The 26,989-nt window shown below is 31.5% G+C and overlaps 1 protein-coding gene across 1 annotated transcript; it reads left to right on the forward strand.

The window, feature by feature from the left end:
• The first annotated feature begins 12,833 nt into the window (after positions 1-12,833).
• Positions 12,834-26,800, forward strand: LOC133193682 (uncharacterized). Its single transcript, XM_061329635.1, has 5 exons — positions 12,834-13,019; positions 19,680-19,779; positions 24,703-24,763; positions 25,993-26,131; positions 26,347-26,800. Exons 1-5 carry the CDS (start codon positions 12,969-12,971, stop codon positions 26,425-26,427), a joined length of 432 nt encoding a protein of 143 aa, XP_061185619.1. The 5' UTR covers positions 12,834-12,968; the 3' UTR covers positions 26,428-26,800.
• The last annotated feature ends 189 nt before the right edge of the window (positions 26,801-26,989 follow it).

The raw sequence follows: 26,989 nt of genomic DNA on the forward strand, positions 1-26,989 counted from the left end.
TGTGTGTACAATCAGAATGCTTTTTTTTTTACAAAATAATTTTGTAAATGACCAATGACAAGGTAAGTATATTTACGAGTTCCATTTTTATTGAAAAAGCAGCTGTCTATGATGTCAAAATGCCTAGACTTCAATTTATCGTGGGGAAAGGTTGTATAAAGTGTTGAAAAGTCGTACGTTTTGATGCTATTGATTTTTGTAAAATTTTGTGATTTCAAATTTTCCAAAAATTCTTTAGAGTTTTTAAGTTTCCACATCTGATTTACACTACTTCTCGAATATACTGTTGAACAGTACTCCTGAAGTTTCTCCTTCATTACAGTAAATATTTTCGTGAGGAGTAAAGAAAGAGGCTTGGTAGAACATTTACTGGAACCCGCTATGTATCTTTGTAAGGATTTTTATGAAGTTTAAGAATCCAGTAAAGGTATGGTAATACAAATTCATTTAAATCAACAGTCTCCTTTAAAATCATTTAGCAAGTTTAATGGTCGATACAATGGCCTTGTCAGCAAAGACAACCTTTCATTAAGTAAAATGCTGACAGACGTTTTTCATACTAATTGTTAGGCCATAATTTACATATTGAATTATCTACGGATTTTCCTTATTTCCCGATCATGACAAGGAGTACACGTCGGGTGTGACCGGTCGGTAGGGCATGCTCACTCCTCCATGGCATCCGATCTCACCTCTTGTGATGTTTATTTTGCTCCCGATTTGTATTGTTTAAATGGACTTTAATCTTGAAAATCGCATCTTTAGGCGCAATATTCACCGAACAACACCAAGTGTCATTATTGTTCGTGATTTTCTTTTTTATTAGTCCCTACCGGTGAAACCGAAGAAACTTTAGGTCTCCTCCTTGTCTTTCTGCCCCTCTGTCTGTCTCTCTGTCTTTCAGGCACTCTGCCCCTCTTGGTTTTCTGCCCTTTTTTCTAAATAAGGAAATTAAGCTGAATTTTAATATTTGAATGTATACTTTTTGAGTTATGGATTAATTAAGTTTACATTTCGTTTTGCTTCGTTGATATTTGACAGAATTACGGTCTTTTTAATTTTCGAGGGGGATCAAATAGTCCTGGTAGGGAACTAATATTGCTTATGCAATACTTTCACAAAAGTCGTTATTAAAATTTAAATTCATGTCGATTTTTGTCTATAATCAATATATTGTTTTTAATATCAACAAGCTTTGAAACTAAAATAGAATAACGAAACAATACAACAAATAATTAGCAAGAATGAATAACATTGACATGTATTATTGCCTCTAATAAATTGAGAGTTCTTGCTGCATTTAAGTCATTCACTTCTAAAAAAGGATCATGATAATTTTGTGTAAGCATTTTAAGCAATTTAATGACGGTATAGATTTTTATGTATAACTTGTATAACAAGTTAAATATAGCTTTACCATGCAGTTCTAAAAAGAAAATGATCTGATGATACAATCCGGATTAAAATAAAATGTTTTAGTCAAAGAATCTTTGAAATTTCTATTAATTTCATGTGAATTTAAGTTTAATATTGATTGTGAACAAAACATGTTGGAATATTTGCTTGAGAAATGCAAAAATTTGCAAATGATATGCATGGATTATGTTTTTGAATTAAATATTTGAAAAATTTAAATAATTTCATCCCCCCCCATAAGTCTTGAATTAAAACATAACTGATAGACTTATTGCGAATTATGTGAAAAAAGGAACAACAGAATAAGGAAAGAATACTTTTTTTTTTCAAACTTCCACCTTATTGTTTATAATTTAATTTCTTATGAATAAACGATAATTGTGCTAATTGTTGCCAAGGAATAAATCATTGATACATATTAACAAAAATATTATTATCAAATGACAGAACAGGGTTAATCCTCATCAAGTCAGTCAAATCTGGCTGAAACGAAGAAGGTCAGATACTAGTGTCAAAAGTTAGTATAGTTTAGAATAGTTTTGAATGTACTCACAGAAAACCATGCAATAGATAAGATTGATTCCTGAAATTAAGATTTTTTAACATATGAAAACTACAACATGTTAAAAAATGTTTAGTAATGAAGCTTAAAACTACAACCAAACGATATAAGTTGTAAGCCCTTTTCCTTTATCAAGTAAACAGAGTAATGCATAAACAATTCGGAAAGAAAATAATGGCTTATTAATCTGTATAAAAACATCAGTCAATATTCGAAAGACAGGTTGTATCTACAAACAAGGTCATTGTAACTATTATAAAATTTGCGAAAAGCTGGCGTACAATGAGATTATTGGAACTCTTGTAACTCAAAAATTATTACCAATGGCTAGAAATTGATCGTAAGTGAAAATTGCTACATATAAATAAGGTAAATTAACAACAGAAAGTGAACGTCATTCACTTTGTTCTTTGTATCTCTCAGTTGATTCGATACGCAAGAGCATGCTCTACGTATGTACAATTTCTAAAACGAGGTAAATTATTGACAAACAAGTTGATGAATCAAGAATATCAGCTGTCTCGTTTCAAGTGTATCATTTCGTAAGTTCTATGGTCGATACAATGACCTTCTCAGCAAATACAATTTATCATTGAGTCAAATGCTGACTGACGTTTTTCATACAAATTGTTAGGCCATTATTTACACACTGAATTGTCGATGGATTTTTCCGTTATTTCCCGATCATGACAAGGAGCACACGGCGGGTGTGACCGGTCGGCAGGGAATGCTCATTCCTCCATGGCACCTGATCCCACCTCTGATGTTTGGAGGTCCGTGTTTGCTCTGCTCCTATTCTGTATTTTTTGATGGACTTTTGAGCCTGAATACTGTTCGTTATCTTCATATATTTCATTCTTAAGATCTGATCAAACCTCTGGTGTTTCCAGGGGTCCCTGTCCAGGATTCATTTGGTTTACCGGATTTATGAGATTGATCACTTTGTTTTCTTCATCTTCTCGACATAATCAAAGCTGCGTAATTAGTGTGCCGTCAGTTTTTCTTGTTCTCTATATCGAAGATACGAAACAAATGTTTTAGACTGTGCTATCTTTCATTTCTTATTCACTGCGATACTGTTATCCAAATAAAATTAGTAAAATCTTTTATTCGTATATTCGTCAGTTTGAAATCAGACGATTAATTTTTGCGACTGAGGAAACGTTCTACATAAATACACAATGAAAAATAAAATATTCGCGACGGGAACCGTGAAATATTTATTTATTTAAAGAAGGTCATGAAAATCGACGATATTTCAAATAACAGTTGGTTTAAAGTATATGGCATTGACGCCTACTGAAAATAAATATTGTTAACTATATATTGTCGTTGTAACATATCTAAATGTCCGTGAAGGCACAGCAATAGACTTTTTTAGACATGAAATTTCTTGATTAGATTCTTTTTCATAAGAATACAAAGCAACTTGTCTACTAAATGTACTCAATTAGTACCCATGACTTTAAAGGCAGAGATTTTTTACCGGGTGGTAAATTCCAGGTGAGGGAGGGGCTTATTTTGTACAGGATGTGAATGCCTTGAGGGCTAGCAGTCTACCTGTGGTCATTTGTATCTTAATGCCTATACACAGGAAGTGATTTAATACACATAGAGTACCCAAGAAGTCAAACTTTACCTGTGTTGGGATTTTAAGATGATTTTAAATTAGAAATAAAAATTGGTGAATAAAGTTTAATCTCAATATTTTTTATTAATTTGTAATTGAATGTGTGTCAAATCATCCCCACCCATTAAAAAAAATATTATTCAAAGTATTTGTTGAGCTTTGACAAAAAATTATACAAAATTTTGATATATATTATCATAAAGAATATCATAATTATTTCAAATACTAAAGGTGTGTGTATATATATCATCTAGCTAAAAATTTCATAGTAATCATGGTAATACAGCTTTTCTATTGTTCATACCATGTGTGGTAAATATCAAAGGATCAAACGTTAATTTGAAGGTCACCACGAGTGCCAAACAAGGTGTACAGGGTATACACAGGGACTAGTAAGTAAATGTCAATCAAGTTCTAGCACCTAATGATGTACCTTAATGCACTTGATTGACAGGGGTACACAGACCAGGTATTTTTGAAGGCGGTGCTTAAAATCTCTGCCTTTAAGCTATTTGTTGGAAATTAAACGGCAATGCCCCATGGATTATGAAGGTTTTATAGATACAGTAAAACTCGGTTAGAGCGAAGTTCTTGGGACTTGCAAATTTATTTTACTATATCCGCAATTCGTTATATCCGTATAAGGAATTTGAGATAGTATACATAACAGATTTGCAATATAGATTTTTTTTTGCAATATAGATTTTTTTCATCTAAGTACAACTACAAAATGCATTAAGGGAAGTATAAAATACAAAATTTACCTTGGAGTTCAAAAGTTTTCAGATGAATTGAGTTTTAAATTTAAATACTTCCAAAATTAATGTCGATTCAATATTTAAAAATTTAGATCTTTGAAAATTCACTAAAGAAGAGTTAAATTTTGTAATTTTATTTCTGGGGGACACGAAATCCGTTCGCTTTAACCGTAAATTCGTCATATCTGAGTTCGTTATATCCCGTAATTTTCAAAGAATTGCTAAGAATTTCTCCTGGGACTGCAAAAAAAGACCATTATATCCGCAAATTCGCTATATCCGTATTAAACAAGTTTACTGTAAAAGTCATGTCATTGGTCAGCGTTTGAAAACAAAGTTTGAACAGCACCTTTTATTTCAATAATATATTTTCATTTTTATCGCATTTTCAGTGCGGTCAAATTTTCATAGTTAGAGAAAAAATGTTGGTAAGTGGGAATTAGATTGCGGGGTTGAAGAAGTATTGAGTTGTTATGTATTTGAAATTTTATTCTTCTTTGAGGACATACATTCGTAGAATTCTTCATATACCACAAAAAGAAGGAAAACTAAACTCCCACGGAATTAGATTTCACAGTACTCTGTGGCCTTCAATAGATAATTTTTGAAAAAATACCCACTTTTCGATAATATTGCATGTAAAATAAACAACGCAAAAAATTACCTTATTTTAGGCCTAATTTTCATAGTCTTGTCCGTACATTTACATTTACATAATTGATGCCAACCTTTTTTCTATTTCTATCTCTATCTATCTTTCTTTTTTTTTCTTTTTTTTTTTTTTGGAAAATACGTTCGACCGATCAACACGAAGTTCGTACAAAGCATGATATTTTATCACCTGCTTAGAGTTTTAATTTCCCAAAATGATATTTTATTAGTACAAAAGTCATACATTAGTTGACGTGCATTAATTCGCAATATTTTTTAACAATATATATTCTTTTTACTATTTTGCATGAAATAAGATAATGTTTAAAATGATGATTATATCTTGTAAAATATGTTTGAGATTAAAGCGATCAACCCATAAGTTACAATTTGAATTCATCAAAATATTCGAATTGAACTGGTACTCAATTACATGTAGGTACACACTGACCCCCATTTTTAACGCAATTTTGAGATACGCTATACAATTTTATATTCAAAATATACTTCTCAAACGTCTTTTTAAATATATATCTTCATTGTCCTATCGTTTAACTATAGAAATCCCCCCTCTCATGTTAAATCAAATTTAAGGTATTAGTTATGATAAATATTTATTTTATGATAGATTAAAATCTTTACTTTGGTCCAAGATTTGAAATCCAGTATACCGTAAGTACAGTAAATCAAATTCATTATGATTGCTGGGTGTGATGAAAGTATAAAGTTTAACCCTCATATGATTTTGAAGAATCACTTCCTTTGGAAGAGAATCCTTTGTACAATTTGGGTTACCACTCGTGAAATTGAAAATCCAAGTTCTTCTAAGATACGATGCTAATAACGAGCCTTACAAACAAAGACAGTGTTGCTACCTGATTTGTCACCTGGAACCAGTAAATACTGATCATATAATCCATCTAATTCTTTTTTTCAAATCCAAATTACTGCCACATTTTACCCGGTTGAATATCCATTAAATTTACTTTATTTTACTTGGACTGTTTTTTTTTTAGCTTGGGACGAAGAACTATTTATGCAGATATTGAGATACAAAAAAGGCAAAAAAGAAATATAATGCCATAATTTAATTAGACCATAGACAAAGCAAAACAAAATAATCGTGGGAAGTTTATCCTTCAAAACAAGGACAGATTACATCACGAGAGAAAAGCCAGGATAGCATGCATGGACGAAAGTTTTAAATTGACCTTGTACATAAATAACTGTTAAGGTACTAAACAGTATGCTATTAAAAATTGGACTTCATCATAAATGAATTTTATGCATACCATTTAATTTTTTTATAATGCAAACCTTTTAAATCATTATATAATTATAACAATTATATGTACTTCTTAGACGAATCTCATTAAAAATGTACATTTTAAAGAGAGTGAATTTCTTTTACGTATTTAAAATTAAAAAATAATGAGGGATATAACCATTTATTACATATTCAACAGTGAAATACTGTGATTTATTTATTGAATAAAAGTGATATTCTCTCACAGTGTGAAAGGATACCAAAATGATATTCTCTCACAATGTGAAAGGATATCAAAGTAAGTAAAAAATAATTTCTGGCCTGTCATAAGATAGAAATAGTAACTAAGCATCTTGATAGAGCTAAAACTGCAAATTTCTTCCCAAATATGTTGCTAAAATCCTTGCTATGTAATGTTTTCAATCACACAACTTCTAAGCTATGACGTCTCAACCGTTCAACTATGACGTCAAGCCTATGACACTGTGTTAAGAAAATACAGAAGCAAAGGGAAAATCAAAGAAAATGTAATAAACAGAAAATTCAATGTTTTGTAGATGAATATGGAATTTATTTCACTCGTGAGACATAATTTTTTGATATTTTCACTCGTGCTTCGCACTCGTGAAAATATCAAAAAATCCTGTCCCACTCGTGAAATAAATTCCATATTCATCTACAAAACATTGAATATCCTCTATATTCATAATAAATAAGATGATTATATATCACTAAAAAAGATTTGCAATGCAAATTTGGGGACAACCCAAGAAAACATGCTCGTTCAACTGCAGTTTGTAGACTGTTTAGTTTATTCAAAATCACCTCACTTTCACTCCATATCTATATCTATAAATTAATAAATTTTGTAAATAAAACGCCAGCACCAGAGTTTATACTTACTTTTCTAATATTTCATCATGTATACGATAATGTCCGTAAATTATATTAAGATTTAACTTCCATAATAATTATCGTAAATTTAACCAAAAGCCTACCTTCGTTTTCGATAAACAGCCATGGAATTGCAATAAAGATAGCATGGTGGAAGACAAGGTTGGCGGATCTACGAGGGTTGTCCCAAAAATTCCGTAAACTGAGTTCATATCTATTGCAGAAATCACCGTATCTTAGTATAATTTTGTGGGTGTATAAAGTGTGTTTTTAGCTGATAAATTACAAAGTTTTATCATCATTACTTGAAAAACGTACGTTTAATTAGAATTTTAAAGTTACCTTGTCCTACCACCGGGCGCAATCTTCGACGTCAAAAAATACGTAAACGTCACCGGTACGAATTTTTGGAGGAAATACACTAATTATCAGAATCACATTTATTACTTTAACGTAAAAATTTATGAAATAAATATGAAATATTATAATTGTTATGATGTACTTAACATTAAAATATACGCCAAAAAAGTTTAAATTGCATGCATCTGTTGATAATTCATGAAAATTTCCTGTATCTTCGAGGGATTTTTCGTTTGTCTTTCCTAATGGAGTTGCACTCCGTAGCTTTAACGACGATTTCTTTGTCGATTTCTTTCTGCTGGACTCTTTCATTGCATCGTTTTCCACATATACCTTGAAAAACTGCTTATGTCATTCAAATAATACAAACTTGAATATATCAATGTGTTTCAAACATTTGTCTCTTCTAATGCACCTCAGTTGGGGGTGAATTAAAGTTCTGAACTACATCTTATCAAAATTCCATTGCGCCGCCGCCTGTGTCAATACGGCGTCATTTTTTGAAACAGTCAAGTGTCTAACCAGTGCAAATAAACGTTATAAAATTCTTATTAATGAAGGCATATGCGTTAAAATTGGAATAAAGATAGTTATTTATGTCATTTGAGAAACTATCATTTTTATCCCTGAAAATTTTGAAAAAAAAAAAATTCTTTTTTGCGAGATTTTACATTTTATATACCGATTTTTATAGCAAATTTTGAGATTGCGCCGCCTCTTTACATCAGACATTGAATTATTTCATTTAAATAGGATAAATCTGTAATTACGCAATTTTTTACATTAAAAATATTAGTTGTTAGTAGTTTTAGTTATTTTGAAAGATTCATTAATGTATGACACTGGGTTACTACAAAACGATGCTTGTCTACGGAATTTTGGGACAACCCTCGTAAGTCATTAGGAATTTTTGTATGACAACTAATAATCATTTAGTATGTGATAAAATGTCATTAGTGGAATATTCAATCAAAACATTATTTAAGTGAAGTCTCGAAGTCCGGTGTTAAAAAAAAAATTACAAAAGAGTTATGGTGTGGATGGCATGGAAATAATGGTAAACATTTGTTAAAACTAAAAATAGTGACATTATTTATGTATACTAATAGAATGACATAGAGATTATGAGCTGTGGTAAAAGATTTATTTCTTTATTAGCTGAAACAGAAACAAAAACATCATTGAATCAAACCCAAACTACAATATGCATGCATAACAGGTATCAAAAGTAAAATTGCTTACATGTTAAGAGAAAATATCAATTAATGATTATGTATTTTTTCCAATATGTGCATTAAAAAGTGTTGCACATACTTTCATTCAACCTTTTTATATTTTTACTAAAACCGTTAAAAAAGAGCTTTCATCATTGAATTTTAAATTTTTACTGTAAGTTTTGAATATAAGGCATAAAAACAAGGTGTTAAACGAGAACTAAAAAATACAACCAAAAAAAGAGAGAGAAAACTAAACAAAATGGGCAACGTATATCTGCTTTTTTTTTTCCCAAGTAACAGTTCTTTTGAATAAAGGATAATTTGATGTAATTTATCTTACTTTAAGAGTATCTGTGCTTCATTTGTTTCATGTGCAGAAATTGGAAAGTTTTGCATTTTTAAGAACGGGCAATGCAATTATTATGAAAATCATCAAAAATATTTTATGTGCCTTCTATTTAATGAATTATTAGGCAGGGAAGGACTATTTTTAGTTAATAAAATTTAAAACACAGATCTCGAGGATCAGATATAAACACTAAAATGTTTTATTTTTTCATACATTTGTTCTGTTTACTGACATTTTTGAGAAAAAAAAACGAATATCTGAGAAATAAACAAAAACAGAGTTAACAGTAAATAAATCTTCCACACACATATGTAGCAGATTAAAGACTCAGATACGTAATACGTAGTAACGTCTTTCAAAAGAAAAAAAAATAGCGATCATGTGATATAATGCATTTTGCGAAAAGAAGAATGGAATAGAAACCTTTGAACATTAAACACTGTGCCGGATAAATCTGCCACTTGCAAAGTGGCAAATCGGCGCTCGCCAAACTCTTAGTTTACATAAAATCCATATATACCATGAGGTAGACCATCACTTACAGAGTTCAAAACTACCTTTGTTACAGGTGAATCTCACCTGTCAGGTGAGATAACCACTTTGAAAAGAAAATTCCCATGGGAAAAATTAAGTTCCTGTAGGAAAATTAAAATTCCTGAGGGATATTATCAAAATCCTATGGAATTCGATGATTTCCTGTAGGATATTTCAGAATTCCTGCAGGAAATTAATTTACCAAGGGAGAATTTTATTTCCTAGGGGAATTTACCTTCCCATAGGAGAAAGAAAAATCCTGTAGGAGGAAAAAAGATATATCAAAGTGAACTCGAAATACAATATATCACAGTCTGCAACTTCCGTTCATCTGTTTCATATTTGAATCATTTATTGACTACAAACGATAAGGACCAACTGAAAATTAAACTGTATGATAAACGAAATGACCTGAACTTTTCCTTTGTCAACTCTCATTTTTCCTTATATATGTAGAAATATTCCACTATCACCTGCATATGGTTTACGTCTCTGAAACCAGAGAATGCTCAGAGTACGATCAATATTTCATCTGAAGAAGACTACTAACAGATAAGTTAAAGTTACAGAGATTTCAACACCTTGTTCAAAGTTAGAATGTCTTTTCTTCTATGATCATTTTATCGACCTTGTTAGCAAATATAACCCATCATAACTTATCGTTTAGTCGTACTTTGGCCGACGTTTTTCATGCCAATTGTTAGGCCTTTATTTTTATGCTAAATTTGACTACGGGATGGCGTCTACTTGATCAATACATCAGGTTCTGGGTGGATGTTGCCTGTCGACAGGGAATGCTTACTCCTCCTAAGCTCCTGATCCCACCTCTGGTATTTCGGGGGTCTGTGTTTTATGCCCTGTCCATAGATTTGTATTGATTGTAGATTTTTTTTTGGAGATGGATTTCTGTTTATTATCTCCACCTTTTTCAATAGAAAAAAGTTCTTTACCAAATGATTCTTATATCAAATCTCCAAGATAAACGATAACAAAAATATGACTTTAAAAAATGATATCTTTCGATTAAAATCAGTAGGAAATATGAAACATGAAAAAACTCATTTTTATAAAAAAAAAAAAAAAAATATTTGCGTATCAACACAAACTTCTTTATGTACACTGAAATAAAAACCTCAATTAAGTTAGCGTTTTCTTATTTTGTTTGAAGTGCATCATGCTGATATTTATTGAATTTCCTTCATTAATATTCATGAAACTATTATGTCCATATTCTCTAGTGATGCTGGATGTCTTGTCCAAATTAATAAGAAAAGTGCCAAGTTTGACTTCTATCAAACATACAGTGTATTAAAATCCGAACGTATCAGTTTTCAATCCTTTTCATTTTTATCGTACAGGCATGCTTTAGGAAGAATGCGAATTTACAAGTATCACACATAACCTAAATTTTTTATGCATTGTCATTTAATTTTTTTTTCAGGTAAAAACAGGTAAAAAAAACAAATTAATTTCTATCTGAGAGTTTAATTATACAAGTCAAAATGCCATAAAGTGATATAATGTTTGATTTGTTTAAAATGACGACGTCAGTTTCTGCTCCATAATTAGTGTTCCCTACTTATAACGCTTTTTTCCACTTTCAGGGAAAGCGTTGTTAGAAGACGTGTTTACTTTGGGGCCAGCGTAAAACATTTAACAATTAATTACAGTTTCCAATAGCAGTGATAGAAAAAAACAAGAATATCCAATTTTCATGGATATCAGTACTTAGACAGTCAGAAAATAAACATAATTTCAGAGTGATGTTTATTTTATGTAGTTTTTCCACTAATTTCGGACTTCGAAATGTAGGGAGAAGACATGAATATTCGCTTGCAGTCCGTTCCTTTTTCTTATATATATATATATATATATATATATATATATATATATATATATTAGGGATGTCAAATCGGTCAATATTTAACAATCGGTTACTCGGACGTTTTTCCGATAGAGTACCCGGGTACTCGGTAAAAATGAAAAAAAAAAGTGTGCTCTTGAGCCCCGTTAAGCTCTGATAAACCTCAAGGTTGTTCTTATCACGTTTATTAATGTATATAAAGATCGATTCCAACGGAAATGGTTTTTGTTACTAGATTTATTTATCAAATAAACACAAAATACAAAATTTATACACCGAAAATTACAAATGTTTTACAGTTCTTGTTTAGGATCTACTAGTATTTGATCAATGCAAAATAAGCACAATCTGTTGCGCAGGTTTGATGATCAGACTAGCGAAAGAGAAGGAACGGAATTTGTTGGGATCGCTGGTCTAATATTATTTCATATGTTGGTTGTTTCCCCCGTATACACTAAACTTGCGACGCGAATTGACTCAACATTTTCTGATTCTTTAGTCATTTCTAAATATTTCTTCACTTTTGAAGTGGGTAGCGGCATTTCTATGCATGTCCGATTTCGCTGCCGTATATAAAGATAATATCATAGACCATACTTAAATGATGTTCACTGAAAACAATCATTGAAGCCATCCAAAAAATGACCACAATACGTGAGAACAGTTGTGTACGAAATGATTGGTCACTAATTACTGTATATACACAGGCGATATAACGGGTGTTTTACGGGGGTTTGCCAAACGGAGATCAGACTATAATTGCTATCATAACATATTTCACACCTATTGTTCCATACCTAATTATTGAATGTGTGCAAAACGGGAACACACCTTTTACGGGTGTAGATGACGACACGCTAATTACCGTATGCATATTTAAGTTATTTTTTTTTTTTTATAAGTTTTTGAAAAAAATATGTAGTTTGAAATAAGAAAAAATATACATCCGAGTAACCGAGTACCATTTTTAGTATTCGATACTCGGACGTTCGATCGAGTACCCGGTTAACCGGGTACTCGTTGACATCCCTAATATATATATAAACATCATAATATACATATTTATATTTTTATATTGTTTTACTGAAAGGCAAACCTTTAAATTGCAAGAACAGACACACTCCAGCACTTGTGAAAAGTTTTGTCATTGGACGGAAGTCTTGCAATAAATGGCAGTCTCAAGGATTAATCAAAAGGCATGCCAAATAAGTCCCATGTGACAGAAATTTTAACGAGTAAAACTTGTTCAAACAGTCCATGTGACCAAATCCTAGACAAAATTTATTCTGCAGAAAAAAATCTGACAGGAGTTAACAGTTTTTTCTTATATGCAAGTTTGCAAGAGGGCGTGCATTTTGAATAATAAAAGGTGCACCTAATGTTCTGATTTCTACAATAATATCGATTAGTATATATTTAATTATTTTGGACATCGAAAGGCGGAAGGAAATTGTAAATCTCAGACAATGATTGGTAAAGAAGCCACCACCGGATATGGAAACCTTAGACAACACTTGGTTTGTATATTTTGTTAAAAACTCAATCTATGTTTTGTTTTAGCTTAAAACGATATACGCTAGTAATTCAACTGAAAAAGTAAATGCAACATTTTGACTTTCTCTTTTATTTAGAAAACAAAAAAGAATTAAATATAAAAAAAAGGAAATTAAAAAAGAAAAATGTACTTTAACTTGAAACATTTGAACGCTTGGATATGCTGCTATGCATGCGTCTATTTATTTGATAGCCTGCTTGAATTTTTGCAAGAAACGATGTTGCCACATTTTAAAACAACTCTTACGAAAAGCTATTCTCAAAAAAAAATATTAATTTGTAATAAATTTTTTCTAATAATTTTGCACAATTTGACATTTTAAATTGCATAAAAATTACTTCTCTTTATTTTATTTTTTAAAGACAATGATCTTTATTACGGATAATTCAATTGCTCATGCAAACGTTTAGATTTTGTCTCTATAATTATTGATAACTATATCATTTTTTAAATGAAATGCAACAGAAGCAAATTGAAAAAAAACGTCATATTCTACACATGAAATAAAATTTATTGTAAAAGAAAAATAATAAATATATAAAATAAAACATGTGCATTTTGTTTACGTATACGAAGGTTATAATGATACAAAAAAAGTTTTTAAAAGTATACGAAAAAAGAATCAATGTGCAGTTTTAATAAAATTAAATTTATGACTGAATGAATGGGTTTCTGATAGCACTGTCCCTAATAATTACATCAATTTAACGAATATTATCTTGTCATGTGAAATATAAAATGCAAAAATCACATGCTTTCCAAGGTCTGTGCGATGCGCATATTACATCTTAGTTAACAACACATTAACATATTATTACATAATAATATACTCCTTGTCCTATAAATCACGCCAAAAAATAATTGCCTAACATGGTATGAAATTAGGCAAAACATCAAACAAATCATTCTGTGTATACTGTAAATCTTGTACTTTTAAAAAAGGGACTTTTAGTGTTCATAAATGAGAAAACACATCATCGGGATAAATCAATTTTATTGTAGTTGTTTATGGTTACATTTGAAGGAAACAGAAATCAAACTATAAATTTCCTTTATAATACTAAAATATTTTAGTTTCTTTGAAACTGCTTATGATAGCTGAATTTTTCTTTAAAAAAAACTTATATAAGTGAGTGGATAATCTGTTTCTTTCCGTACCTAGTGGAGAGTACATACTTACCCTAATTATATAACAGTTTTTAAATATTGTTTGGCCGTCACGGTAGCTCAGTCGGTAGAGCGCTCGCTCATGATTCGAAGGTAGTGTGTTCGAATCACGGCCGCCACTGACCTGAGTCGATAAAGAATAGGTAGCAATTGTTCCTTCGCCAAGCGCTCGGCACTTTGAAGTAAAAGTTGTCTTTCGGATGAGACCTTAAAAACCGAGGCCCTGTATCACAGTAGAGTTGGCACCATAAAGAACCCTCACTGCTCAATGACCCTGAGTGCCGAGTAAAGGTCTAAATTTGAAGCCCTTCACCGGTATTTGATGACGTCTATGCATGAGTGAAAAATTCTCGAACGACACGTTAAACACCATGCAATCAATCAATCAAATTTTGTTTGTAATAATTTTACTTTAAGATGTCCATTATTTTATTATTTTAAAGCTTTATATAAAATTCCAATAAAATAAAATTAACAATTAACTTCTTGTTATTTCCTCAAAAACGTTGATGACTATGAATAAAATTGTAAGTGAAGAAATATGGTACAAACATATCTCTGACCCCATAAATATAAGATTTTGACAATCCCAATGCATTATCAATTAGGCATTTTTAACTCTGTGTTGTCACAAACAATTGAGAATTTCCTTTATTGTTTTATAAAAGAGAAAAGAATCCACAAATTTTGACAAGTTACGACTTAAAGTTTTATACCGGGCAAACTTTCTCAGGATCTATTTTCACATATTCATTGATGATAACATTATAAAATGTTATCATTCTACACATTATAATAAAAGAGTCTGACCAGACCTGCGCTTGATATTTTCTTATTAAATTTTCGACGTAAAATACACTGTTTTCTTTCGAAATCATTGAAATGTGGAATTTACTTTATTTCTTGACGCGACATCTACCTTATGTTGTCAAGATGAAGAAAATGTGAAATGCTTAGAAGTCAGCGTAATTATATATCCTCTTGGCCTAGAACATAATTTTAGGCTCCGGGGCCATAAAACTTAGACAAGCTCACTTTTGATCTCAGTCTCACTTTAACTAAAGGAATATATAAGGGAAAAGTGAGACTGAGATCCAAAGTGAGCTCATCTAAGTTGTATGGCCCCGGGGCCAGATTTCTACATCAAAGTTTGATTTGGGGAGTAAATAATGGCCACTACCAAAAATAGGCACTTGTTTTCAATTAAAAAAAACTATATAATTCTTTTGGAATAGCTATTTCAACTCGTTTTGAGAAATAAAGCATGAAATGAAATGTAAAGTTAAAGAACAGTAATCAAGCTTAAAAGTCTCGAAAACCTCAAATATCAGAGTTGGAGTCAGCTACCAAGAAGGAGTAAGCAACCCCTGTCGAACGGTCACACCTGCCGTGTTCATCTTGACATTATCAATCAAGCGGAAAATTCTGTGGACTTTTCATTTTGAAAATGACTAAAAAAAAAGGATCTGCGCTCATGCTCAAAGTCCATTTATATAATACAAATTGAGATCAGAGCAAATAAAAATAAAAAAAAAAACAAGAGGCCCAAGGGCCTTAACGGTCACCTGAGTATAATACAACAATTGCAATTTAGAAGTTAAATACACTGATAGATGAAGCATTGTTGCCCTAAAGCAAGAGAAGTAGGAAGATCAGGATCAACAAAATAATTAGTCTAGTATTCAGTATCAACTCATAAATTAAGTTCTAATCTGTCCCCCACTTAACACTATCACCATGCAGACTATTAACAAACTATTAGTGCCTCTGTACTATTTTTAAACCCATATAAGACCTCTAGCAATGACCTCTCTTATGGTCTTTGAAGAACTTTTAATAAGATAAGTTATTTTTGTCTCATTTTTATTTATCTATTACTTACAGGTCTACCTGATTATTAAAACTAAGACAGTACTTTTTTAATTATACAATAAACATTCTTGCATAATTATCTTATTCTATTAACCTTTCAAATACATTATTTACAGTGATTAATTATCAAAGGTGAATGGAAAAGGGGAATAACTTCTCTCAGTAGAATACAAGTTAATAGAGCCCTGCCCAGGACCAGAATGCTTAGACGAATGGTCCAGATGTTTAAAAATCTGGTGGAAATACGCTTACTCATATCATTTAAACTTTTACTCAGTTTGCTTCCGATATGCCCAGAAGCAGAGAAGAATTTCACAGGTACAATGCATTTTCACTACAGATTCAACAAAGCCTTACCCTAACACATGAACCCAAGACCAAGGGTCAAGAAATTTACAAATTTGGAAGAGTTACCCTCATCATCATAACTATGGACTTCTAAGAATTAACACTTTTCCACTATATTATCAAAAGCCCCCCCCCCCTCCCCCCCCCGTTATGCCAGAACCCCTGACCCTAGGACCACTAGATTTAAAAATTCTGTTCGAAGCTCCCATTTTCATCATAGCTAAGCAATTTATTTATCAGCTCAACACTAAGGAGCAGACAGGATTAGTTAATGATTAATTAATAGAACTAATGCTTTTTCACTATATAATCAATAGAACCCCCCCCCCTCCTCAAGAACCCCAAAAACTGAGGCCATATATTAAAAATTTTGGAAGAGGCATCCTTGTCTATCATAATCATGCACTTAGTTTGTTTAAATAATCTCCAGTAGCAGAGAAGAAGATTTTCAAAGAATCAATGCATTTTCACTATATAATCAATAGAGCCCCACCCTAACACCAGAACCCCTGACCCAGGGGCCATGAATTTCACATTTCTAGAAGAGGCCCACCTTCTCATCATAACTATGTACTTAGTTTATCACCTTAATGCCCAGGAGCACCAGAACCCCAGACCCTGGGGCCATGAAATTCACAATTTTTGAAAAGGCACTTTTGCTCATCATAACTATGTACATAGTTACTTTATTTAATACCCAGGAGCAAAGAAGAAGATTTTCAAAGAATTAATGCTTTTTCACTATATAATCTATAGAGCCCAACCCTTACACCAGAACCCCAGACCCTGGGGCCATGAATTTCACAATTTTGGAAGAGGCACTCTTGCTCATCATAACTATGTACATAGTTCCTTTATTTAATACCCAGGAGCAGAGAAGAAGATTTTCAAAGAATTAATGTATTTTCACTATATAATCAATAGAGCCCCGCCCTAACACCAGAACCCCTGACCCTGGGGCCATGAATTTCACAATTTTGGAAGAGGCACTCTTGCTCATCATAACTATGTAGTTAGTAACTTTATTTAATACCCAGGAGCAGAGAAGAAGATTTTCAAAGAAATAATGCACTTTCACTACATGATCTATATAGCCCCACCCTGGGGCCAGAACCCCTGACCCTGGGGCCATGAATTTCACAATTTTGGTAGAGGGCTCAATGCTTATTACAATGATGCCAACAGTTTGACTGCTTGATGTTCAGGAGTAAAGAAGAAGATTTTTAAAGATTGCATTATTTTTGGTAATTTTAGCCCCACCCCTCAGGCCCCGGGGGGGGGGGGCACGGACCATGAAATTCACAATTTTTGTTCCCCTTTATCCATAGATGCTATATACCAAATTTGGTTGAAATTGGTTGAGCGGTTCTAGAGAAGAAGTTAAAAATGTTCAAAAGGACGAAAACAGATAGCAATAGGTCACCTGAGTGACTCAGATGACCTAAAAAGTCAGAGGTGCAATCTGGTGCAATGAATGAGTAAGCATCCCTGTTGATCTGTCACATCCGTAGACAAAACAATATAAAAAATAATGTCCTGACAATTATTATTGTATATAATATACTAAAAATAAAGAATACAATAAAAATCTATCACATTTCTTTAACGGAATTTTACTTTTGATTTGATTAATGTGATGTGATATGGAGGTGAAATATTTAACCTAAGGGAAAAAAGCATTAGAAGCATTGTTTCATTTAAAGCCCTGTCAGTCAACAGAACTAAGGAAACCTTAAGGGATGATTCTAAGATTTTACACTGCGATTTTCATTTGTTTCAAGCACTTCCGGTTATGAACGGAAATTAACTGAGAAGAACTGAAAGTAGTCTGAAATAGATATCCTTTCTGATGTGTTTCTAATTTTTTTTTAGATTATAAATTAAATTTCCAATTATCAAGTATTATTATGCTTCCTGTCAGTTTGTCTTTATATAATCAATACCCAACTATTTTCGCATAGTGTTCTAAGGATTTATAAAGCGTAAGCATACTATGCCGAAATAGTACACGGTTTCTTTTTTAAAGAAAATCCGACAACGTCCACGCCGGGTATCAAACCCACGACCCTCAGATGGTCAATCCAAAGCGCTACCGATTACGCCACAGAAGCCTCTAGCTAATTCATTGCATTTTAATGTATATAAACGTAGTTTCGTATTTTGACACCTAAAGGAAAAATAAACAAAGTAATTTTTCCAAATAGTTTCATGTAACCTTACTCTACTAAAATTCTTTGAAACTATTTAAGCATTGAATCATTATTTTTTGCAAGATATAGTCACATAACTGCAACGGTGTGTGCGAACAAATTGAGTAAAGCGCGTTAGTGCGTTATGAAAATTTGTTTGCACACACCGCTGCAGTTATGAGACTATATCTTGCAAAAAATAATGATTCAATGCTTATATTTACATTTTTAACTCCTTGCCTTGATTGCAAATGTGATTTATATTTCAAAATCCCTGTATTATTCTTCGGGTAAGTTACAATTAATGGAAGAGCCGTTGCAATAGCCTCTGTTCAAAGTGAGCGTGAATTTTGATTTTTGCTTATGACGTTGCATTTCAACGGCGCTCAAAGTTTGTGACGTAAAAATGAAACGCATACTTTAACCTTTTGACCCCCTGTCCGTGTTATGGTGTGTTGAATGCCGTAGCTTTCCTCACACTTTAAAAGCAAAATACATGTGGAATGTAAATATTTGTTCATTATACTCAACTGCATGCAGCACTCAAAAAATATGACGTACATGTAGCAAAGCGTGACGTCATAAAGGGAAGTACTTACATGTTTGAGAACCAAAAAAGGTTGATATAACATGCAGTGATAACGGAAAAAAATATTCAAATAAATTCTGTACTTATAATATTACTGTTTACACATCATATTACACTAAGTGCAGGGAATAATGAAAACGTTTGTTCGTATAACACGTAACAAAGGAATATACATAAAAATTATCAATGAGATTTGATGTCTGCACAGGGGAAATAATTGAACAAATGTCATTTTCATAAAACAGTCAGCATAATAATAACAATAGTGTTGTGCTTTGCATATATAAAGCCTAAATAGTAGTCAGGGTTTGACACATAGTGCACTCGCCTCCGGCTTGTGCATGCACCATCTGTCAAACCCTGACTGCTATTTAGGCAAAGTATATGCAAAGCACAACACTATTATAAAATTGTTCACTTGGAGGAAGATCTTTTCTAGTTATGATTTTAATTGCAGGACAATAACGTGGATATGGATGGAGCTACAGAAACAACAAAACCCGGGCAGACTAACAAAAGAGGAACATTTACAGCTAAACAGAACTTCAATAGACAAGGTACAATATTAAAACATTTTTATGAAACAAATCTTTGTTCATTTAAAATGACAATTCAATAAAAAGGGGATAATTTGAATGGGCAGCGTAAAGGACAAAAATACATAATAGAAAACGATTTGTATATAGTAAAACTCGCTTATATGGAAATTTCTGGGCTTTTCAGTTTTCACTTCAATAAAACCGGAATTCTTTATATCCGTATATAAAAAGGTTATTTATATTTGTACGGAAATCCTTGTATCAAACCATAGTGTTGTCCGTAATTAAAACGGTGTATTTTAACGTAGAACCTACGTCGTATCACGTCACAATAAAATTTCGTAGGTCGGAAGGAATCCGCTACTATGTCATCTAAGCTAACGAAACGATGATAATTTGAACGGGATGCAACTTAATATTGCTAAAAAATCTTCAGTTTCCATAAAAATGTACAATATCTTGATAATAAATCATAGATCTGTTTCAAATTGTGTTTATGTACAGTAATACTTATTATGAAATTATGCGTTTTCACATTCTATCCATACTCAAAATATTTGTTCATTATTTATACATATCTTTGGTGATTGGTGTATAAAAAAATCCCTGTAGTACTGATTTTTTAAAAATCAAAATTAACAATATTTGATCTGAAAGTAACCCCCAAAACAGTCATATAATAATTCAATCTTGTGTAAGTGCAAAAAGGTCAACAGAATTAGTTATAGTTAAGAAAAAACCTGATCGACTCGTAACCACAAAATCTCACCCCAAACCAAATTCGTAATCAAAACGCAAAAGTTAACTGGAATTATACGAGATTGGCTTGGGTTCTTGCGGGTGATATTTAGTCGTACACGTTGAAAAAATGTACTTGGAAATTAGCCTGAAACCAGGTTAGTCCCAAAGGAAACAGTAGGAGAAGGGTTCTACCCATTCAAATGATTTTATTTTACATTAAACAATAGAAAAAAAGGTAAATTACCACTGATTTTTAATTTATATTGAAATGTTGTCTAATAGTATGAAGTGCTATATTAACAAATAATATGTAAACACTTGTAATATTGTTTGGATAAGGGAATTAATGTTTATTTTGCTATTTAAGTACGCTCCTAAGCATTTGGATTCCAAATTGATAGAATTTATACTTTTCAAATTATGTGTTTAACTTTTATCTTCATATTCATAAGCCAGTGTAAATTTACAACCTTAATTAATTTTATCAAAATACAGAAAGTCATCTGCTATTTAAAGGAGTTGGTGGGGGGGGGGGGGCTATTTTTTTCTTCTGAGCAAGGGTTTCAAACAAGAAATGCATACAAATTTGCTTATTTTAGTTTTTTAATGGCTTTTAAACATCTTTTAAAATTACGTAATCGTTATGCACAACTATTTTTTTCAGACTACAGACAAACAGTAGGAACTTAACTGTAGTTTACAGAATTAATCAATTGATGATTTATCGAAATACACAAGTCTTACTCACAAAAAACTCTTGAAAAATAAATTCATTTGTTTCCATTATAATTTATTTAAAACCTCTATGACTTGAGAAAATGAAAAGAGAACCTATGAGACAATAAGTCAGAATAGATGTAGCAATGATATTCATCTAGAAATTTTTAAAATGGCATTTCTCCCTTACTGCATTTTAGAAACATATACATTGCCCATGTGAAATTTTCTCTGTTTTAAGTGCAAAAAGGTCAACACTCATACAGTTTATTTTAGACTCCAAAAGTATTTTTTCCTTACCAAAACTATTCATACTATCCTTGAATATTAATTGTCATAAAACAAATTGTCATGTTTATAATAGTATTTGGAAATATCAGTAGTTTAAATGAATATTTCATTAATTTTCTAAGTGCGCAAAAAGTCAAGTTTAAATGGATTCACTAAGAAATAAAGCATGTGTCACCCTCATTTCTTTATAGAATTTTTCTTTATCATGTACGAAATTAAAATTATACTTCATAAAGAATTGACATTACAATACTTTCTGGTGCTTACCTCTTAAACAGAATGAAAGGCAATGATTTAAATTCATGTCTTCAATGTTGTAGAATTTATCAAATGTTGCGTCAAGTTGTATAACTATTCATAAACCACAAGCTTAAAGGAATACGAATTTATTTGCAAATATATACATTTGTGGTATTTCTTAATGTTATAAATTAACACACAGCGAGTAAATATTATTCTTCATTCCTATATGAAGTTTCCTAAAGGTCATAGGTCATCACGTGACCAAATCACACGGCACAATATATCTAGCTTACTTTCTCATGGTCTATATATATATATATATATAGAGAGAGAGAGAGAGAGAGAGAGGGAGAGAGAAATAATGATTGTTTTATTGAATAATTTTAATCTTTAAATCTTTGAAATCTTTTTTTTTTTCATTCATACAGAATGAGCATTTAACTACATCTTAATCTTGATTTTTGTGTCAGCTGCGTTGATGACTTAGGGCTTAGTTTCAATATTGTCCTTTTCACAAGGTCTTTATTCTTCATCTTATACACTGAATGGCATTCCTTTTTTCTTCAACTACTTTTTATCACATTTAATTTAAAAGTCTGATGGAAAATGAATGCATACATACCACAAACAATTTAACTCAATATGATTGTCCGTCTCAAATGAATATATGTAAAATGAAGAACAAGTTTGAAAACTTTACTGGAAAGAAAGTGGGCCGATACTTGATCAAATCTTCTGAGGAGGCTTTCTGTCTTCACAGGATTTGATTACATGACCGGCTCATTTCTTGAGTGATGTACAAATAAAAAACAAGATGTGTTTGTGAAACATTGATGCCCCCGTATAACACCTTTGGGAAAGGTTGGAGTTTCTCAAATGCAAGTCAAACTCCAAGGTCATGAAAAATGCTGTAACCCAAAGAAAGGACTTGTTTTCAATGAACATATCTGTAAAATATGGAAGCACAAACACTAACCATTAAAACGTTATGGCCAAGGTCAAAGGTTTTTAAATGTGGGTAAAACTCCAAAGTCAAGGTCAAAGGAACAAATTAAAATTACCAAGGGGAAGCCCTTGTCATAAGAAATACACATATAAAATATTAAAGCCCTAGCACCAACTATTCAAAAGTTATGGCCAAGGATAAAGTTTTTCCAAAGTAGGTCAAACTCCACGGTCAAGGTCGAAAGGTCAAAATTGTTGGTATCCAAAGGAAGGCCTTGTCACAGAGAATACACCTATGAAATATGAAGGCCCTGGTAATAACTGTTCAAAAGTCATGTCCAATGTTATAGTTTTTTTTAAAGTGGGCAAACTCAAAGGTCAAGAAAAAAAGGTTAGAAATATTTATATCCATGGAAAGGTCATATCACATTGAATAAACATGTGAAGTATGAAAGTCCTAGCACTAACTGTTCAGAAGTTACGGCTAAGGTTAAAGTTGGGTAAATTCTTGCAAAATTGGGTCAAACTCCAAGTTCAAGGTCAAGGGTTCAAAATTTGTGGCACCCAAAGAAGGGACTTGTCACAATGAATAGACATGTTTAATATGAGAGCCATAGCTCCAACCAATCAAAAGTTATGGAAAATGTTAAAGTTTTTGCGGACAAACAGGCAGACAGACGGACGGACAGGACAAAAACTATATATCCCCGAATCTTCGATTACGGGGACATAAAAATATATGCACTTGCAGTTCTCTTGAACAATACATTGAAATATACGACAGAAATGTCGCGCGATGGATAACGATGAAAGATGATAAAAATTCTCATTCAGTGAGATAATAAATTGGACTTCTTTATAATTATCAAAATTTAATTCATATGCATGGTTTCAGATAAAAAAGCATCAGCCATATATAATTGTTTTTTTTCTTATTGTGACTGCATGGAACACATTATACAGTTGTAAAAGTCAACTATGATTTAATTATACTGTGTCGAGTTTAATTCAACATCTTCAAATATAAATGAATAAATTTTTTAGATGAATTAAGATTAATAAAATATAAAAAAAAAATCTGTCCTACCAGACACTTAGAATCAAGATTAAAATGTTTCTTAGGGGAAGGGGCGGGGAGGGGGGGGGCAGAGGGGGACTCGATCATACCGCAACACAAATGATGTATGGTCGAGCCTTTATGTGAATGAAAAATTAAAAAATAAATCGGCAAAAGATTACTCAAAAATTAAAAAAAAAAATGTGTGTGTGTGTGTGTTTCCTCACATATGTACTTCTTGCCTCCCGAGTATCAGTGTCATTTTGTGCTTGTAATTAAAATGCTTTTTAGATATGAGCTAACAACTTATTTTAATTACAAGTTAATATGTTTTATGGGGGATTTAAAACATTACCGTGAACTCACGTTCGAGACGACATTACGAGATAGTCACGTTTTGATTTTGATTTTGCTTGATGCCTCTGTGAATAATAAAAAAAGGTTAATTCATGGAGCCCCAATGACACTACGCGTTTTCTTGTTAGGTTTGTATGTCTATTTATCACGCGTTTATGTATGTTGATTTCAATACATTTTTATTGGAGGGAAACTGTTTATCTTGATGTAATAAGTGTTTGTGGCAAATAACACTGTTTGTTAATTGTGACCGTAGAATCATTTTTTGTGTTATTTATTGGTTCTTCTTACGTTTATGTATTCTTTGTAATGCAAAAATAACCTTTCGTTTTGCATTTATGTATATGTACATGTATTCGTAACGTACCGGATTGTTCATTTTGCTTTCATTTCTATTTGTTTTGCAAAGAGGTATGCTGATTGTACATTAAATATTATTTATTTATTTATTTCTTGCCATTGAAATTATTATTATTTTTCCACTTTGATACTTTTTTCACTTTTTGCCGTTTTCATTCGTCCATAAATTTGCAACATCCATAGTATTTTGAAATTGTACTTGACACTTCCATTTCAATGCTATATTACAGGGCTTCAGGGGGACAATAGGACATCCCGGGACACCAGAAGACTTTTGACGATGTCTTCTCCGTAAGGCAATGTTTAGAGTATAACATTTTTACGTAGCATTTTAACCATGTAGGAAAAAATTATACAATGTATGTAACGTGGAACTGTATCTATGGCTAAACATTTTTTTCTACAGTATAAGGATCTATGAAACTATAATGTAATGGTCTTGTGTCCGTTTACTTTTATTATCATTTAAGAAAATTAATGAATGCAGGTTGTTTTGCAAGTTCAGGTTTAATTCTTACTAATGTGTCTTTATTTATATCTTAATGAACTGTTGTCAAAATTAGGAAAGCAATTTATTAAGTACAACGTAAAAGATAATGTGATAAGTAGGGCGTTCACTTGGTGTTTTATTGACGGAAACTGATTAAGATAAAGTACAATATCTTAAATCAAAAATTGTTTTACCCAGGTTAGAAATCAATATTCATATCAAAATTTAATGTTTTACTGTTTAAAGAAAATATACAAGAACGAAGGTATTTTTTTTTTGGTGATTTTAATGGAATAAGGATTAATTCTAATTTTCTGACGATTTTTTTTCAATATATCGTTTTGCAAACATGATGTGTGTAAAGCTCATGGAATTATTAAATGTCATGCAATAAAGAAAATCAAAAATATAATGAAAAAACATTCTAGACAACATATTTTAAGAATATGAATATGATGGAACCAACTTATATAAATCTATTACTGTGAGAATAAGGGTAATATATTAAAAAAAAGCTTTAATTAGTTTATAGTTCTTGTCATTCTATATTTGTAATATTTGATTAAAAAGGGTAATATATATAAAATAAAAAGAAGAATTTCCTACTGAAGTAAAGGACATATTTATTGTTCAAACTTTTATTTTTATTTAGCAACAATATTCAATTATTACTGTACTTAATCATCCAATGAGTTTTTTGCGTCTTATATAAAGAAAACATTGTTGAAAGTGTAAAGTATTGAGCTACTTTCCGAGAAATAATCAGGGGGAAACCATAATATGAAAGTAGGTCATTGACCTAGTTATTTAAGAATTAAAAATGACGCTATAACCATAGGTTATAAGTATGCCCAACATGTCGCTTTTCATTCCTATTGGTGGATCTTTTGTCCTTTGAGTAAACTTCATCCATAAAAAACAGTTAAACTATATAAGTTTAAAAGAAAGCGTCTTTCTATATACGAGACATATATACATGAGAATTACTTACCCAAAGGAATTTTACAAAATATTTTGATATGATTCATAGGTACAAGAAACGATGCAATGGCGATATTTTGAAGATTGGAAAGGGATATATAAAGAAAGTATATTCACAAACTGTGGAGTTAGAGAAAGCCCAAAGCCGCCTTGAAATTTTCCTCGAAATGATGGATAACAGACTTCGGGTAGCTATGTTTTATTTTAAAGAAAATGGTTCTCTTTAACCTTTTCTAGTGGTAATAAAAAAATGAGATATAAAATGAATTTGTTTCTTATTCTTCACAATTAATTATAATGTATGTACATGTATGTTACTTTTGAAGTTAAGGGCATGGGATTTACCCTGTAATTTAACTCTATCATAATTGAAACTAACATTGTATATTTTTTTTCATTTCAGGTAATAGAAGTTAAAATGGACTTCTATAAGACGATGAAAGCCAATAGACTTCAAGATTACTTGGAAGACAGGGAGCAATGAATCTCCTTTGATTTCTTCAGGAATTATAATCTGTTTAAAAGAGGCGCGGTGACGGTTGATTTCCAACACTATATTCTCATATGCTCTGGAATCATTTTAATTCGTGTCGGTCAATGTTCGTAGTCTACCAAAATTTTACTGGTTTGTGGGGATGCAAGTTCGTGTGTAACTCGCATAAACAGAAGAGTCAATAAAATGCACTGGGAAGAGTTTCTAGAGATCCATAAACATTGCAACACCCCCTCCCCCGCCGCAAACGAACAATGATGATTCCACAGTATGCTTTATTTGTATTTTTTTTCATGAATATCAATTTTGTCTTGTTTTCTTGGTTGATGCAGACCACAGAATAAAATGAACGATAAACTACAAATTTTGAAATATTATTAGACATGAAGAAGCAACAGTCCTATAAATTTAATATCAATGCAATTTTTCGTCGAAACAACGAAACGTCGATAAATAAATGAAATTATAATATTTATTTTTTTTCAACTTCAATGTATTCCTTTTTCCCTTCAAGTAACAATAATTCTTTAATAATTATGCAATGCACGGTTGA

The sequence above is a fragment of the Saccostrea echinata genome, unplaced genomic scaffold (assembly GCF_033153115.1).
Source record: "Saccostrea echinata isolate AGI-Se365-2 ecotype Australia unplaced genomic scaffold, CSIRO_AGI_Sech_v1 ptg000028l, whole genome shotgun sequence".
NCBI classification, from domain to species: domain Eukaryota; kingdom Metazoa; phylum Mollusca; class Bivalvia; order Ostreida; family Ostreidae; genus Saccostrea; species Saccostrea echinata.